This window comes from Propithecus coquereli, unplaced genomic scaffold (genome assembly GCF_000956105.1).
Source record: "Propithecus coquereli isolate 6110/MARCELLA unplaced genomic scaffold, Pcoq_1.0 Scaffold120, whole genome shotgun sequence".
Classification (NCBI taxonomy): Eukaryota; Metazoa; Chordata; class Mammalia; order Primates; family Indriidae; genus Propithecus; species Propithecus coquereli.
In genome coordinates, this window is record NW_012136081.1 from 791,396 (window position 1) to 806,595 (window position 15,200).

At 53.4% G+C, this 15,200-nt stretch overlaps 3 protein-coding genes across 3 annotated transcripts; 1 reads left to right on the plus strand and 2 right to left on the minus strand.

Moving 5' to 3' along the window:
• Window positions 1-2,056: 2,056 nt before the first annotated feature.
• CST6 (cystatin E/M) lies at window positions 2,057-3,962 on the minus strand. Its single transcript, XM_012665343.1, has 3 exons — window positions 3,697-3,962; window positions 2,590-2,715; window positions 2,057-2,234 (listed from the first exon to the last, which is right to left on the minus strand). The coding sequence occupies exons 1-3, from the start codon at window positions 3,934-3,936 to the stop codon at window positions 2,151-2,153; spliced, it is 450 nt and encodes a 149-aa protein (XP_012520797.1). The 5' UTR covers window positions 3,937-3,962; the 3' UTR covers window positions 2,057-2,150.
• Window positions 3,963-10,161: 6,199 nt separating this feature from the next.
• Window positions 10,162-11,898, minus strand: BANF1 (barrier to autointegration factor 1). The gene is made up of 3 exons (XM_012665654.1): window positions 11,772-11,898; window positions 10,987-11,125; window positions 10,162-10,678 (listed from the first exon to the last, which is right to left on the minus strand). Exons 2-3 carry the CDS (start codon window positions 11,107-11,109, stop codon window positions 10,532-10,534), a joined length of 270 nt encoding a protein of 89 aa, XP_012521108.1. The 5' UTR covers window positions 11,110-11,125; window positions 11,772-11,898; the 3' UTR covers window positions 10,162-10,531.
• Window positions 11,899-12,217: 319 nt separating this feature from the next.
• Window positions 12,218-14,872, plus strand: EIF1AD (eukaryotic translation initiation factor 1A domain containing). Its single transcript, XM_012665335.1, has 6 exons — window positions 12,218-12,446; window positions 13,051-13,254; window positions 13,391-13,499; window positions 13,601-13,709; window positions 13,881-13,931; window positions 14,553-14,872. The coding sequence occupies exons 2-6, from the start codon at window positions 13,168-13,170 to the stop codon at window positions 14,695-14,697; spliced, it is 501 nt and encodes a 166-aa protein (XP_012520789.1). The 5' UTR covers window positions 12,218-12,446; window positions 13,051-13,167; the 3' UTR covers window positions 14,698-14,872.
• Window positions 14,873-15,200: the final 328 nt, after the last annotated feature.

Here is a 15,200-nt window from a genome sequence, read left to right on the forward strand (position 1 = left end):
CGGGCAGGCATGTGGAGTGGCGGCCCTGCTGCTGGAGGCAGAAGCAGGGGATGAGGTTTATGACTGCTCCCCACGCTGCCTGGTCCTGGGCTGAGATGAGCTCCCCTACTTACAGCCTGAGCCTGGGCTGGACCTCCAGAGCCCCAGTCCGAAGGCTGGGGGTGGCAGGGGTGGGCACTGGCCTATGCTGGGTGCTGGAGACCTAACACCGAGTCAAGTTCATGCCCAGTCCTGGCCCAGGAGGTTCCCCAGCCAAGGAGGGATCTTTTATCTACGACAGCTGTTTCAGGTCTAGCAGAGGCGAGTCCAGGGTGCAGGGCAGGCTGGAGGGAGTCAGGAGTGGGTGCCAAGGGGCGGTGGACAGTTTTGCCAACCACCTGCCATCTCTGGGCTGGACCAGAGCCTCCAGAGCCTCGGGACAGAAGCAGCACTTCCCTCCCTGGCCTGGCTGAGGGCACTGGCTGGCCCAGGGCCCAGAATCGACCATGCAGACTAAATGCCATCTGGGATTTGGGCACAGATTCCAGGGGAGAGGCCACCTGGCAGGCATCTCTGGGCCTTTCCTCTCCCCACCTCACACATTCATTCAACAAACATTTGCTGCCACTTACCCTGTGCCAACCCCATGCTGGGGCCTCCTACTTGGTGGCACATGGGAGCCCTTCCAAGCAGCAGGCCCCCCGCATACCCTGGGCTGTATGAGCTACCACATCTGACAGACTGGAGCAGAAGCAGGGCTGGATGTTGTCCCCCGTGTCCCTGACTCCTGTCAAATGCAACCCCTCCACTCCTCGGACTCCCTGGTGGGATTCAGCGTCTATTTCCTTCCTTCCCATCCCCACCCTCGGATGGCCTCTGAGGGCAGAGGGCAAGGTCTGCGAGCCCAGCTGCTGCTCACAAGTGGGTGTGAGGCCCTGTCACAAAGGAAGGGCCTGCTGGCAGCACAGAGGGGCTGCCTGCCTGGGCCTGATGGTGCCACACCTCGTGTCCCCAAGGCCGTGGGCCCAGGTATGGGTATGTGCTCGTGCGTCTGAGGAACATCTCTGCATGTGGCGTGCAGGTCTCTGGGTTGTGTGTGTGGGGCCTGTGTGTACCTCTCCAGGTTATTTCTCTGGGGTGTGCCGCTTCTCTGTATTTCCACTTGGGCGTCGGAGTTGCTAGGCTGTTTGTGTTTTCCTAGGTGAGGGGTGTATGGTGTCTGGCAGCATCTCAGCGTGTGTTGTGTGTTTCTGTGTATATGTATCTGGTGTGTTGTGTTTTGGGTGTGGAGGTGTGTATATAATGAATATGAATTGCAGCCACGAATTCAAGTGTGCAAAAAATGTTACAACTGTTACAATGTTCAATTCAATGTCATTCTTTAAATGACATTGAATCGAATATATTCCCTCATCTCTCCTGTGGGCAGTAGATTTGAGCTTTGTCCCTCTGGGGCTCCCTGTCCTGCCCCTTCCAGGGGACTTTGCAGAGGCAAGGCATTGGAGTCCCTGCGGTGTGTGGCCCACAGTGTGGACTTGAGAGGCACTGTCCCATCCCTCATGGTCTCTTGGCCTGCAGAGGCTGTGCCATCCTCGGGCCACATGCAAGTATAGCAATTGTTATAGGCTGGGAGCTCCGCCTTCTGGGGCCTGCCTGGCTGAAGCCACCATGTGCCACCCCTGAGCTCCTCCAGGGTGCTGAGAGGGCACAGAGCACAGGCTCCTCCTCAAAGGACTCACGGATACCCCAATGGCCCTGTTCTAGTCTTGGGGCATCATCCCTCTTCTGCGACTTTGTCTGCCTCTAAGACTGCCTTACCTCTAAGACCACTGGGAGTCTCTGGCTGTGTCTGGGGGCTCTGGAGGTTTGTCCCTTTATACCTTCAATGCTGGGGTATTTGGGGGACTCCAGATTTGGGGGCTGAACCCCATACCCTCGGCACTATCTGGGCTGGAACAGCAGAAGCTCAGCTGGGGGCGGTGTGGGTGGCCTGTCAGCACAGAGTGGGGTGTTGGGAGCTGCCAGGAGTGGAAGTGGGGGTGGGGGGAAGGGGGAAGCACTCGGAAGAAAACAATGTAAGAAGCAGTGCTGGCAATTTATTGCGACAGATGTCCATGGACCTGAAATGCCCTCCACCGAGGCCGCCCCTGCCCCACTCCTGCTGCGGACAATTACATCTGCACGCAGTTGTGCTTTAGCAGCTGAGAGGAGTTCTGCCAGGGAACCAGGAGGATCTCAAAGTCACAGCGCAGCTTCTGTGGAGAGATACGGGGGAGAAGGAGGGTGAACCCAGCCCTGGCCCACTCGCTGCCAATAGCCAGCCCTCTGCCTGCCAGTGCCACTCTGGGGTGAGAGAGGGGCAGTCACTGGCCCAAAGGACATCAAGTTAGATGGCTGGGGCTATCTCTGTAGCCAGATCTCAGTAGCCAACTCCCCCACTCCCCAGGGAAGTCACAGCCTCCCTGCTACTCCTCATCCTGGCCTGGAGGCTGTCATCAGAAGGCCAGACAGGTTCAGCCAGACCAGTTCAGGCTGGACGGCCTGAGGGTCTGAGGCTCTGCGGAGGGCTGGGGCCGGAGGGGTGGGGGGTGGGGGGTGCTCAGCTGTTACCTCCTGCTGCGTTCCAGCGGCCAGGGGGCAGGTGGTGAGGTCGATGTGGTCTCCAGCAACCTTGTTCTTCCGGCAGGCTGTGCTCTCCATGTCTACCGTCAGGTAGTACTTGATGCCAGCCACCAGCTGGGGATGGAGGGTGGGGGCAGGTCAGGGTTGCCTGGAGACAACCCTTGGTCCTGACCTCTCACCTCCCTCCACATTGTTCCATGCCCCCGGGACACGTTCAGCACTGTGGCCTGGGGGTTTGGACCTGGTGTGGAGATCCCCAGCAGAGGCCTAAACTGTGCCAGGAGCTGAGATCCACTTGCACACAGCTTCCCGAAGCCTGGGCAGACATGCCACCCGAGCTGCCCACTGTCCCCAACTGCCTCCCCTCCGCCCCCAATCCACCCTGTTAGGGCAGGGACTTCAGGAGGCAAGTGAGGCGGGTTGCGCAACACAGGAGTGAGTCTTGTGTTCCTTTGAAATGTAGATATTTTGTCCATTATGGATTTTTGGAATTAATTTGGTTTTTTGTCTTTTGAGTTGTGGGGTTTTTTGTTTTGTTTTGTTTTGTTTTAGACAGGGTCTTACTCTGTTGCCAGGGCTGGAGTGCAGTGGCATCATCATAGCTCACTACAACCTCAAACTCCCAGGCTCAAGTGATCCTCCTGCCTGAGCCATCCCAGTAGCTGGGACTACAGGCAGGGACCACCACACGCAGCTGATTTTTCTATTTTTTGTAGAGATGGGGTCTCACTATGTTGCCCAGGCTGATCTCTAACTCCTGGCCTCAAGTGATACTCTGGCTTCCACCTCCCAAAGTGCTGGGATTACAGGCTGAGCCACCAGGCCCAGCCCATTAATTCTGTTTTTTAATACAGGGTGTCCCCAAAGTCACCCTACATAGGGAAATGGGAAATTATAGCTCCTGTTGTATTGGCAAATTATAGCTACAATTGCCCATTTTCCCTACGTATGGGCAACTTTTGGGGTGCCCTGTATTGTAGGAAAATGTTACTTTGATTGTTCGTGTGGCACCCCCTTCACCTTGCACCCGGGCAGTGCCTCTGGCCTCCCGCCTCTGCCCTGGTCTGCCCTGGCCTGTGCCCCTGCCCCGGTTACCTGCCGCTCCGCCTTAATGATGTGCGTGTCGCGAAAGTAGTAGAGGCTGTTGCTGCCCATGTTGTAGCTGGCCACAGCCGCCTGCGCCGCCTTCTGCACCTGCGGGTCGCTAATCGACAGGTCCTGGCGTTCTCCGACCAAGTGCCCCTGCGGCCGGGTCCGGGCGTCGCAGGACAGCGCCAGGAGGCAGAGCGCCAGCAGGGCCAGGCCCATCGACAGCGGGAGGTTGGGACGCGCCATGGTCGTCAGTGCCCAGCCCGCGGCCCGCGCCGCTTTTACCGGCTCGGCGGCCCTGTCCAGCCCCGCCCCACGCCCGCGGTGCGCCCCCGCGGCCCGGAGCTGGGGCGGGGCCTGGAGGCCACCGAGCGCCCGGCCAGCCGGCGCCGCCCGCGCTTTCCCTGCGCCCCAGCTCCTGCGAGGCTCGGGGAGATCCCGCGCAAGGCTGAAGGGGCAGCACACAAGCCCCTGTGTGCCCCGAGGCTCCCTGCCATCCAGGGCACACCCCGTCCGGGGAAGGAGAGGATGGCGACAGTCCCCAGCAACAAGTGCCACTATAGGGACAGTTTGCAGCAGCGCTGTCCAGTATGAACTAGCAACAGCAGCTATGATCGAGCTCTTACTATCGCCACATTTCCTAGTCGTGTGACCTTGGAGAAGTTATTTAACCTCCTACTGCCTCAGTTTCCTCTTCTGTAAAAAGGGTGTTGTGCGGAGTCAATGAACTGATATGGGAAGAGTGCTCAGAAGAGGCCTGGCGCTATATAGACAGCAGGTAAGTAGGAGACATTACTGCACTGAGCCCGCACCGTTCAGCTCCCACAGCCAGCGAGAAGTGGCAATGACTAATGTCCCCACTTTCCAGAGGAGGAAACAGCACAGAAGGGAGAATTGGTTTGCCCAAGGACACCAGCAGTCTAAGTCAAATCTCTGCTCTTAAAGCAGACTGAACCCAAAGGATAAGAACGTGTTAGAAGGAGGGGGCTGTCACACCAGCTCTGCCATTTTACTGCCCGGGTGACTTTGAAGAAGTCCCTCGACCTCCCAGAGCCTCAGTGTTCTCGTCTGAAAAACGGTGACAATTCCTATCTCCTAAAGTTCTTCTGACATTGATGGCTCAAGACTGGGTCACCTGTAGATACAGAGGGTATGTGCTGGAGGTACCAGCAAGATAGGGGCCCATAACGTTTCTGAAACAACCCAACAATTAATACATAAACAGCAGCATTGAAGGAGTCAACATGGGAGAAGTCTGGATTCTGCTGAAATTCCTTATCCTCATGTCAGAGTGCAGCATAGTTCACGCTTTTACCCAGTGTTGCCGGGGGACAGGTGCTTATTATCCTTGGGGCACTAAGATCTTGTCAGTGCTTAAAGCCTCCAACTTAACTGGGGCTTGGAAGAGGGACTAGTTTACAGTACCTGACAACCAATTGGTGCTTAGTAAGTGGTAGTGATATTGTGATGAACAGTAAAGGAGGCATCAAGCATATCACACATACCCCTCCAATGCTGGGCCTCGCAGAATCCGGGGCCACCAAAGGAAGTGATTTCTTACACAGAGACCTGGGCCAGAGCGGGTCACTGCCCAATCCAGCTGCCGGCCTGCTACCCCACCCCCCTCAGCCCAGCTGTGAAAAACAAGTCCTGCCACCTCCCTGGGATTCCAAGGAACAGTCACAGGCTTGTTAGAGCTCAGGTGTCTGCCTTAAAAGGACAGACTCCAGTTTGTGGGAAAGGCCCAGAAGGGGCCCTGAGCTGCAGGAGCCTGTAGAGGAAGAGGCCCAGGATCACACAGGGGTGATGTGGAAGAGGCAGCCCCAAGGGGTTCCCCCAGGTCTGCTCTCCTGTCACTTGGAGCTCAGCCATGGCCACACATATCTCCAACAGCTCCCTGGAAAACTAGCCAAGGCCCCGTCTCCGACTTACCAAGAGCCAATGGTGCCCAGCTGACTGGCACTGTCCCTACCTGTCACTGCTTCGTACTGATGCCGAAGGGTCTTTTGCACCATAGCCTAACAGTTTCCAAGGACCTTTCACCCACTGGCTAACTCTCACAAGCACCCTGGGGTAGTAAGCATTATCTTCATTTTGCAGATGAAAAATGTTAATCAGAGAGGTCAGGACACTTGTCTAAGGTCGCATGGCTAGAAGTGGTGGTGAGAAAAGAGAGAGGGGGAAGAGAAATTCACAATTACTAGGCTTTGTGCCAAAACTTGTGCCAGGGCTTTGACATAGGTTCTCTCACTCTCATAACAGCTCTGCAGAAGCAGTGATTACTCCCTTCTGCAAGGAGGAAATGGGAGGTCAAATGGGAAGGGTCAGTAACAGGGCCTGCAGTGGCATCCATATGCCAGTGACGTTGGTGTGTGAGTCCTGGGCTACTCTACAAGGATACGAGGTCTGCTGTGCCGGGCTGGAAGGGCAGGGGGGCTCCCTGGGGGTGGGGCATCCCTGGGAGGACTTTCCCAGAGCCTGGACTCTATCTTGTCTGGACCACTTTGGCTTCCAGAAGGAGGCTTGGGCCAAGCATGAGCTTGAGGTTGGCCCAGACATCCCAACCCAGGTTGCCCACAGCACCCCTCTCTTGCCCCTGGCCTGATGGGTCTTCCTGACCAGGATAGGGCCCTGGGATCAGGTCCTCCATGGCCTTTTTGCTGCCCCAAAAACCTCATTCTTTGAACCTTCAGCTGGGAAGAGGATATTTCCTCCTCTGGAGCTCTGCTCCCCTTTCCTTGTCACACCACATCCTAGAAAGGAGACCTTATGACAAGGTCGGTGATCCAACAGTGACTAAAGTTCCCCTCTGTGGAGGAGCTCTCTTAAGTGCCAAGGGCTTTGCGTTGATGAGCTGGTTGAATCTTCACAACTTGCCCTGGCTGACAGAGGAGGAGACTGCAGCTCAGGGCAGTGAAGCAACCTTCTGCTCCCTATCACACAGGAAGGAAAGGCCCGGAACCAAGCCTAGCTGGCTCTTCAAGGCTGCCATCAGTCAAGGCTGAGAGTGACAGTAGAGAGCCTGGGTCCCTGAAGAGAAGGGGGCAACGTGGAAGGGGGCTGACCATCATGAGCACCTACTGGGGGCCTTCCACACCATCTGGCCTGCCCCTGGGCTGGGTAGAGGTGTCTTGGGCTTGTGTTGGTCCAGGTCACCTCCCCCTACTTCTTTTCCAGAAGCAGCAGGATCCCTTCAGGGACCCAGAGTGCATGGGCTGAGTCCACCCCAAGCTCTCACCTGGCTCTGAGCACTCGTAACTAGACTGGCTGAGGGGGGCAAGCCCTGACTGGGTAGAGCAGGTGGTGGAGCAGGTGGTGGGATTGGGAGACACTATTTGCTGGGGTCAGTATTTGCTGACTTCCAGGCCCACTCACGCCCCAGGCTAGTGGGTGGCCAGGTACATCCTGTTGGGCACTGTGGGCTGACACTTAGATAACCTGACTCCTACTCTTCACCACCCAGCTCTGCTTTCTGCTCCAGCATTTCAGGCCTTGGTCCCTTTGTCCTGCCAGCTGAGTCAGGGATGGATCTCTGAGAGGTCACGCTGTCACAAGGTACATTCTAAATGTCCTTTGTCACCTGCTGTCCCAGGACTGATCCAGGAACTCGTTTGGGATGCAGTATGAGCCCAGATAAAGGGTCCATGGCCTGCCCACCTGTCACAGGCACTGCCTGAGCCCCAGGGAAGAGGTGAGGAAGCAGGTTCCAGCCCCTTCGGAGACAAAGCCCTTGGGTGAGCCGGGGAAAGGCAAATGACGAGGAAACAAAGCAAACACACGACTTCCAGGGTTCCACCAAGGTCCCAGTGCCAGAACCAGGGGAGGCAAAACCAGGCAACCAGTGTGGGCAGGAGCCACGGGCAGGGCTTTGTGGAGGGGGAGGGAGTCTCCATTACCTCACAGAGCACCAGCAACGATGCAGCAGCATCACGACTGAGGTGTGGGGTGGCCATGACCCTGCCACGTCCCCACCTAAGCACACCAGGCTCGTGCGACAGGATCACAGCACCAGGGTCGAGGCTGAAGGCCCTCTGAGTGACCCTGGACCCATCCAGGAAAACATCAGAAACACAGTAGTCTGCAACTCCAGGGAGACCCCTGGTTACCACCTCAGTCTGGACTTCAGACTAGCACCCTGCCAGGAAGCAGCCTGTAGCACAAGCTGGGCCCTGCTGTGGCCACCTGGTGTCCTTTCCAAGGTGGGCCACTCACACTTCCCAGACCCAGCCTTGCACTGAAGCCTCATCCCCACTAATAATATAGTTTCTGACTTGTCACATAGTTGTTGCAGGTCTTTGGTTCTCCTTGTATCCTTCTATTCTGAGATGTAGCTAATATACAGAAAAGGGCCCAGTACATTCTTATTCAATTTCACTAATAATTACAGAGCAGGTATTACCAACTCACAGGTCAAGAAATAGAAACTGCCACTCCCACCCCAAGCCCTTCCACTCTTCGTGCCCTCCTCCCTCCCTCCCCCAAGGGTCTTCACTATTAACTTCCGCAATGTGCATCTCCTTCCTTTTCCTTAGTTTTACCACCTAACCAGGGATTCCCTAAGCAAGAATTTACATTTTAACTACCTAATGAAATCACACTATTTTGTTTTGCTTCATGTGCTCAGCACTGAGATTATTCTGTTGTGCAGAGCTGTCATTTGTTCATTTTTACTGCCACGTAGTGTCCCAAGGCATGAATGTATAATTAGTTGTCTACTCCAGTATTGATCGCCATTACAGCTGTTCTCTGTTGGGGGCTATTATTATAAAGCAAGCAGCTGTGAACACTCACGTAGGTCCTGGTGCAGGTGTTCGGGAGTTTCTTCCAGACACGGTCCTGAGAGTGGAACTACTGGGTCACAGGGTGTGTCATGTGTCAGGTTTACGAAGTTGACACCCAACTGTTTTCCCAGAGCGTTCGTGGCCACGTACCCTCCTACCAGCTGAGTATCAGTTCCTATTGTTCTGTTTTCTTATCAACACTTGGCATTTTCTGACTTCAAAAAATTTTTGCCAATCAGGTGGGTGTTCATGGCATTGGCGCCTCTGATTACTAATGAGTTGGAGCACCTTGTCACCCTTATTTACTATTAGGGGATCTTCTTTTGTGTCTGCCTTTCAGGTCTTTCACTCATTTTTCTGTTGTCTGTCTTTTTCTTGATTGCAATTCTGTATGTGCTCTGGATATAGTTTGAATCTTCTTAGTTTTTTTTGGAGACAGGACCTCACAGTGGCCGGGGCTAGAGTACAGTAGCATCATCACAGCTCACTGCAACTTCAAACTCCTGGGTTCATGCTCGCTTCAGCAGCACATATACTAAAATTGAAACCCCCGGGCTCAAGTGATCCTCCTGCCTCAGCCTCCTGAGTAACTGGGACTACAGGTGTGTGCCACCACACCTGGCTAATTTGTTTTAAATATTTTGTAGAGACATGGTCTTACTATGTTGCTCAGGCTAGAGAAGTTTCTAATATTAATGGAGTTGAATTTATCAACTTAGTTTTTCTGTACCCTGAGATCACGAAAACCTCCTATTTTCCCAATTTTTGTATTTGTGTTTTAGCAGCTGTCACTCTCATCTCACCAAACAGTAAACTTTATGAGGAAAATTCTGTTTTGTTTATACTGTAAGACAGTCACTCTCCAATGATGCTCTGATGAAGGAATAAATGCCAAGCAAGGGGGGGTAGTATACAGCCAGTGTTCCAACTGGTTCCTACAATAACTTCATTTTCCAAGTGGGGAAACTGAGGCTCAGACAGGCTGAATGACACGACCAAGAAAAATAGGGCTCCCAGGTCCATGAGTTTCCAAGCTACAGTTTTAGCCAGCCTGGCTACTTCCCAGCAGCAAGTCCATGGGCAAATTACTTAGTCTCTCTGAGTCCCAAGTTTCCTCACCTATAAAAAAGAATGATTTATTATCACGGAAGAAAAAATGTCTGCAAAGATCTTAGCTTCAAGCCTGGTTCAAACTACCAGTTCAAGAAAGAACAGGACTAAAATAAACGGAATAAAAGTGTTAACTCCCTCATGCCCTCCCAGCTGTGATGCCCATGCTCTCCCCTCCCTTCGAGAGCAGGGCAGACAGCAAGTGCCCTGCCCACTCCTCCCAGAAGCCAGGTGAACTCTTACCCACATCTGGTCCAACCTCTTCCTGGTACCTCTGACTCCCACTGACTTTTCCACCAGGTGTTGCCTAGCCCAGCTGTTGCTTATGTGACTTCTGGAACACCACAGTCCATCTGGCTCCCAGGAAGATATCAACCCACACTATCTCCCACATTACTCAGGGACTGAGACATTCCAAGGCGCCTGCCTGAGGCTCACATGGCTAGGGTGGCTGCCCTCTGGGAGTGGGAAGGGAAGCTGCTGGTTTCGGTCTACACTGATAAGGAGTGAGAGACACATGGTCAGTCCCTGGGGAAGAGGCAACTCTCAGCACACTTGCTTTTCAATGCACAAAGCCCAGTCATGAAGGCCACTGACTTTATTGATCTAAAAAACTTTACAAGGACAGTGACTGTTCTGCCAAAAAAGGAGCCAAATGGCATCAAACAGACTGGAGGTTAAAGGTAGGGGTGAGGGAAGGGACCAGGAATCCACTCAGGAAAGCTGGTAACTGCTAACACAGAACTGGCAGGGGAAGGAGAAGGGAGATGCATGCAAGAGCAAGAATTCCAAAAAAGTTGAAATGGTGAGGGGAGAAAACTCCCAAAAGACCCTGGAGTACATCGGAGGTGACTACGACAACAGCAATCTTTTCCTTTGTAGAGGACACTCAGCTGCAAATTCTGGAGACTCAATGCTGGGATTAGGGATTTCGGGATTCCCAGAGACCATCACAAGAAGGCGTCACACCACTCTCGAAGGCAGCCAAAGCAGTCCCGCGACTGCTTGGCATTGGCGCCACATGTGTCCTTCAGCCATTCCCGGAAGAGGTCTTCATCTTTCTTTAGCACCAGAAACTGGCCAAGGACCACATAAGCCTGTGAAACAGACAAAGTAAAGGGCATACTAAGTGCTCAGTGGGAGCTAACGGTTAGAAGGCTACTTTGTGGCATTCAAAGCATGTAAGCCTTGGAGACAGGGCAGGTTTTGCCCTTATCTCTTCTCCACCAGGTGGTCAGGCTCTGGCAGTCCCATAAGATTACACACTTCACTTTTCCGCACTCTCAACCAGCCAGGGAAAAAAATTTTTTTTTTTAACAAAACTAAGCTGGTATTGACTTATCTGCCAAAAAAGACTGTAGTCTCCCACTCCCGCCCCTCCGCGGTACGTGCACCCACCACACACCTTGTCAAAGCCCCTTTCCTCCAGCTTCTTGCCCAGGACTTCACCAATCCCAGCGAGGCTCCCCACTGGCTTTTCCCCCATAGGCTCTGCCACGAAATCTCGGTGCTTTTGGGACGTTGTCATCTTGATCAGGTTTAATCTGGGAATGCCAAAAAAAAAGGCAGGTTAGGGCCGAAGACCAGAAACTCACAAGGGCCCTTCAGCAAACTCACATTAAGAAGTAACTAGGCCGGCCATTATGGTGGCTTATTCGATTCCTCTCATTTCAGATGAGAAAACTGAGGTCCAGAAAGACACTTTTCCCCACTGTTCGGAAGAAAAATCTCTTTACTTCTTCGGGGACCTGGGTTTTGATATTGCCCCAGAAGACATACTATCCTGCTCTAACAGGTGGCAGGGCAGTGAGAAGTAGCCAGGGCCCGCCCTGAAGCTGTCACTCCATGACCTTGGCCAAGCAAAGAAGGCAACGATCCTGCCCGGAACAGCCACCTCGTGTGAAAAGCAAACGAAGAGTCTCTCTTCCCGACTCGCCCATTCACAAACGGAGGTGCGGACCGACAGCGCCGCACACCGGCTCTCGCAGTCAGGCGGGGTTCGCGCCGCGCTCCGTCCCGCCGGCCCCGCCCCCTCCGCTCCCACGCGCCGCGCCCCGCCTCCTCCCGCAGCGCGGTCGGACCCTCTCCGAGAGCCTCTGGCCCGCCACAGCGCTTGCAGCTTCTTTGTCCTCTCCTTCCCGCGCCCCCTCTAGCCTCCAGTCAGGGCCCTGCTCCGCGGCTCACGCTCACCTGCACCTCCAGTTCCCGTAACGGCTCCTCGCGCCACCCGGCCGCTCCCTCTGATAGCTCAATCCACTAGAACTTTCTCCAACTTCCGCTTCCGGGTCGCCTCAAGAGCTGCCTTTGGGAAAAAAACAAAAATCCCAGTTGGGCACTTCTAGCCACCGAGAGAGCCATAGAGTTGAAGCGCCTCGGACGTAGCCAGCGTCCTTAGTAGACGCGGCTTTCCGGTCCTTTGCGGGAAACCAAGGTGCCTTCTATGGTCTCACTACTCCAGCAGTTCCTCCGGTCTGAAGGAGAGAGGCCTCCAGGGAGAATACTCCTTGTCTCTGCTGCCCGGCACCCGGAACTCAAGGACTTAGGCTTGAGCGACCTGGCGGTGGGAAGAGTTAGAGGGACGGACAAGTCAGTGATAGGGTGGCCGGAAGGCTTCCGAGAGAGCGCCGGAAGTACAGTTTTCAGAAGGGTCCAAGCTAGACTGCTGTCGCCCTTCTCGCTGTTGGGCTAGGAGGACCTGTGAACACTGGAGGCCTGAATTCAAGCTGACGCCACTGTCGCGACCACCGAGAAGTTCTTTTTTTGTGCTTTCATTGTGTCAGCCTTGAAGTTAGTCGTGGAGGAGCCTCTTTCAACCTGGAAAACGGGGTTGCTCGGGCACTGCCCCTGGGAGCCGAGGGCCAGAGAGTAAGTGTGGGTCTTTCTCTAAGGGTCTTTCTTCCGGGTTGGGGGGAGGAAGACAAGGAATGACAACTAGAGATGCCACGTCTGAGTTTCCTTTGGAAACCCTCGGTCTTGGTGGTACCGGCTATCGTCTTCTAAGTACCCAAGTCAGAAGCCTGGCAAATGCCGCACACCAAGCCTGCTCACCTGATCTTTGGTTAACTCAGTCCTGGCTTGCACCATCGTGGTGGTCACCTAATTAGTCTCTAATTGTAGTGTGTTTCGAGATTGAGCAACCATATTGTGTGGCTGTACTAGACTTAGGGTGTACAAGCATGTTGAGGAAAATACAGTTTATCTCAGACTCCTTCCGGAGAGGTTGCCAGAGTGATTTCTTCGGAACATGTGTGTAGTTTTATGGTCACACCAATATTTAAGGTAATAGTCATTTTAATATGACTTATAATGTGCTGTCTTTACTGTCATGTTTTAAAACAACGCTGAGTTAGCTATTATTTTCTCTGTGGCTTACAGAAGTTAAACAGGCAGTAGCCGAGGTAGGATTTGAATCCAGGCAGTTAGACTTCAGAGCCCATGTTCTTAACCAGGACACTGTGTCATTCCTTAGTAAAAGGCCCCTCCCCATCTTCAAAACGGTCCTGGGTTCTGAGCCTGCCATCCAAGGAACTCAGGAGGAGGAGTTGACAGTCTCTGCATCCCTAACCACCCTGGGACAGGACCCAGCATGTCTCAGGCCACCAAGAGGAAGCATGTGGTGAAGGAGGTGCTGGGAGAGCACATGGTGCCTTCCGACCAGCAGCAAATCGTGAGGGTGAGTGGCACTGGGCACAAAGTGCTCTGCCCCCCCCCACTCTTTTAGGGCCCCTGGGGTGGGGGTAGGGTGCAGTGTGGCTCAGAGGGTGTTTGGTCTGACTAATGAGACTGATGCTTGGTCTCTCCTGAACCAGGTACTCAGAACCCCAGGGAACAATCTGCATGAGGTGGAGACAGCCCAAGGGCAGCGCTTCCTGGTGAGCATGCCCTCCAAGTACCGTAAGAACATCTGGATCAAGAGAGGTGAGAGAGGCATCCATCTAGGAGATAGAACCATTTCTTGTGGCCTTGGCTTTCCCCATTGCAAGCAGGACTGACTTTGCCTATTCTCTTCTTGCCTACAGGGGACTTTCTCATTGTTGACCCCATTGAAGAGGGAGAAAAGGTGAAGGCTGAGATCTCCTTTGTGCTCTGCAAGGACCATGTGCGCTCTCTGCAGAAAGAGGGGCTCTGGTAGGGTGGTCCCCTTCATCATTGGTTTTCTGGCTTCTGAGGGGATTGAATTCCTAGCTAGGGATTTGGGGGAGGGAAGAACATGGCATTTCAGGCAGGGCCAGCTGGAAATAGATCTTTTGCTGAGAGATTTCTCTATCCTCTTTGACCCTGGCTCTTCTCTTGGCACAGGCCTGAGGCCTTCTCTGAAGTGGCTAAGAAACACAACAACAACAGGAACAGGTGAGGAACAAGACAGGAAATAGGGGTTCACACATTCGTGCCTCGAGGGAAAGATAAAGCCTGTTTTTCCTATATGGGAGAGCTGTTGAGAGCTCCTGAATATGTAGTGTGATATGTGGTTATGTGAGTATGGCTTAAAGGTCAGATGCTCTACGTTAAAATCCTGGCTTTGCCACTTAAAGCTGAGTGACTTTAAGGGATTAAATTTTTAGATTTATTCAATCTAAGACTATTTCCTCATCTATAAAATAGAAGCTTTGTGAGCATTACAGGAGCTAATGCTTGTAAAATTGTTTAGTACAGTACCTGGTATGTAATATGTGTCCATTAGGTGTGTGTTGGTGGTAGTAGAATCATGATCATTCCTATCTAAAACCAATGGCTATAGCAAACTTTTGGGGTTGGGGGGAAGTCTTTACCCTGTTTGTTTGGCCAGGTTTTTCCCACTGTCTGCTCTGACTTTGTCCCTCATTTTAGTTTTTAAAGGGGTACTGCATTTTCATAGGCCTGTGGGACCCTGACTACTTGGTCAAATGATCCTCCTTTTTTTGGAACTTCTTGATTACAGATCTGGTTTTCCTAGAAGATGTTGGGCTAACTCTATTCTTTTTCCCCACACAGACAGACTCAGCCGGAACTCCCAGCTGAGCCACAGTCATCAGGAGAAGAGTCCAGCTCTGAAGATGATTCTGACCTCTTTGTTAACACCAACCGCAGACAGTATCATGAGAGTGAAGAGGAGAGCGAAGAGGAAGAGGCAGCCTGAGACCCTGGGACCCACTTCTGTACTTTCTCAGGGTCTAGTCCCTGGCTTTTCTAGGCTTGGACATTCCCAGGGTGCTCTGCAGACCTTCACCCCTGGATGGGGACAAGGCAGGGCCCCTGTCTGAACTGACCTTCTGACTTAGGAGAATTAAACCCCTGGTGGGTGGTGACTTGTACTGGTGTCCGAGTGGCTCTCTGTGGGGGAGGGAGACTTGTGGTGAAGTAAAAAGCTGTTCCTTGGTAGAGGCTTCGCGGGCCAGTGGGCTGAATGGGTAGGAAATGAGGAATGACTAGAAACTTTCCCAGGTGCTTTGTTCCCCCGCTTCACTGGGCACTTAGTGCCCAGCCCTGTACTGTGCCTCCTTGCATGTGTTTGGCAATTGGGAGCAGTCCTACTTCAGCGCCTGCTTGCAGTTAGTACTGATTCAGGCATTCAGGATTACAGTCCTAGGACGTGATGCCTATCTGCCTCTGAGAGACACTCAGGACGAATCCCATGGTGCC

Bases quoted from the DNA above. Each gene is read 5' to 3' on its own strand.
- BANF1 (XM_012665654.1), bottom strand. From the start codon at position 11,109: ATGACAACGTCCCAAAAGCACCGAGATTTCGTGGCAGAGCCTATGGGG. The intron at 10,679-10,986 runs GTGTGTGGTGGG...TCTGTTTCACAG, and splicing joins AGGAAAGGGGCTTTGACAAG to GCTTATGTGGTCCTTGGCCA.
- CST6 (XM_012665343.1), bottom strand. From the start codon at position 3,936: ATGGCGCGTCCCAACCTCCCGCTGTCGATGGGCCTGGCCCTGCTGGCG. The intron at 2,716-3,696 runs GTAACCGGGGCA...CTCCATCCCCAG, and splicing joins TCATTAAGGCGGAGCGGCAG to CTGGTGGCTGGCATCAAGTA. The intron at 2,235-2,589 runs GTAACAGCTGAG...ATCTCTCCACAG, and splicing joins CCGCTGGAACGCAGCAGGAG to AAGCTGCGCTGTGACTTTGA.
- EIF1AD (XM_012665335.1), top strand. From the start codon at position 13,168: ATGTCTCAGGCCACCAAGAGGAAGCATGTGGTGAAGGAGGTGCTGGGA. The intron at 13,500-13,600 runs GTGAGAGAGGCA...TCTTGCCTACAG, and splicing joins GAACATCTGGATCAAGAGAG to GGGACTTTCTCATTGTTGAC. The intron at 13,932-14,552 runs GTGAGGAACAAG...TTCCCCACACAG, and splicing joins CACAACAACAACAGGAACAG to ACAGACTCAGCCGGAACTCC.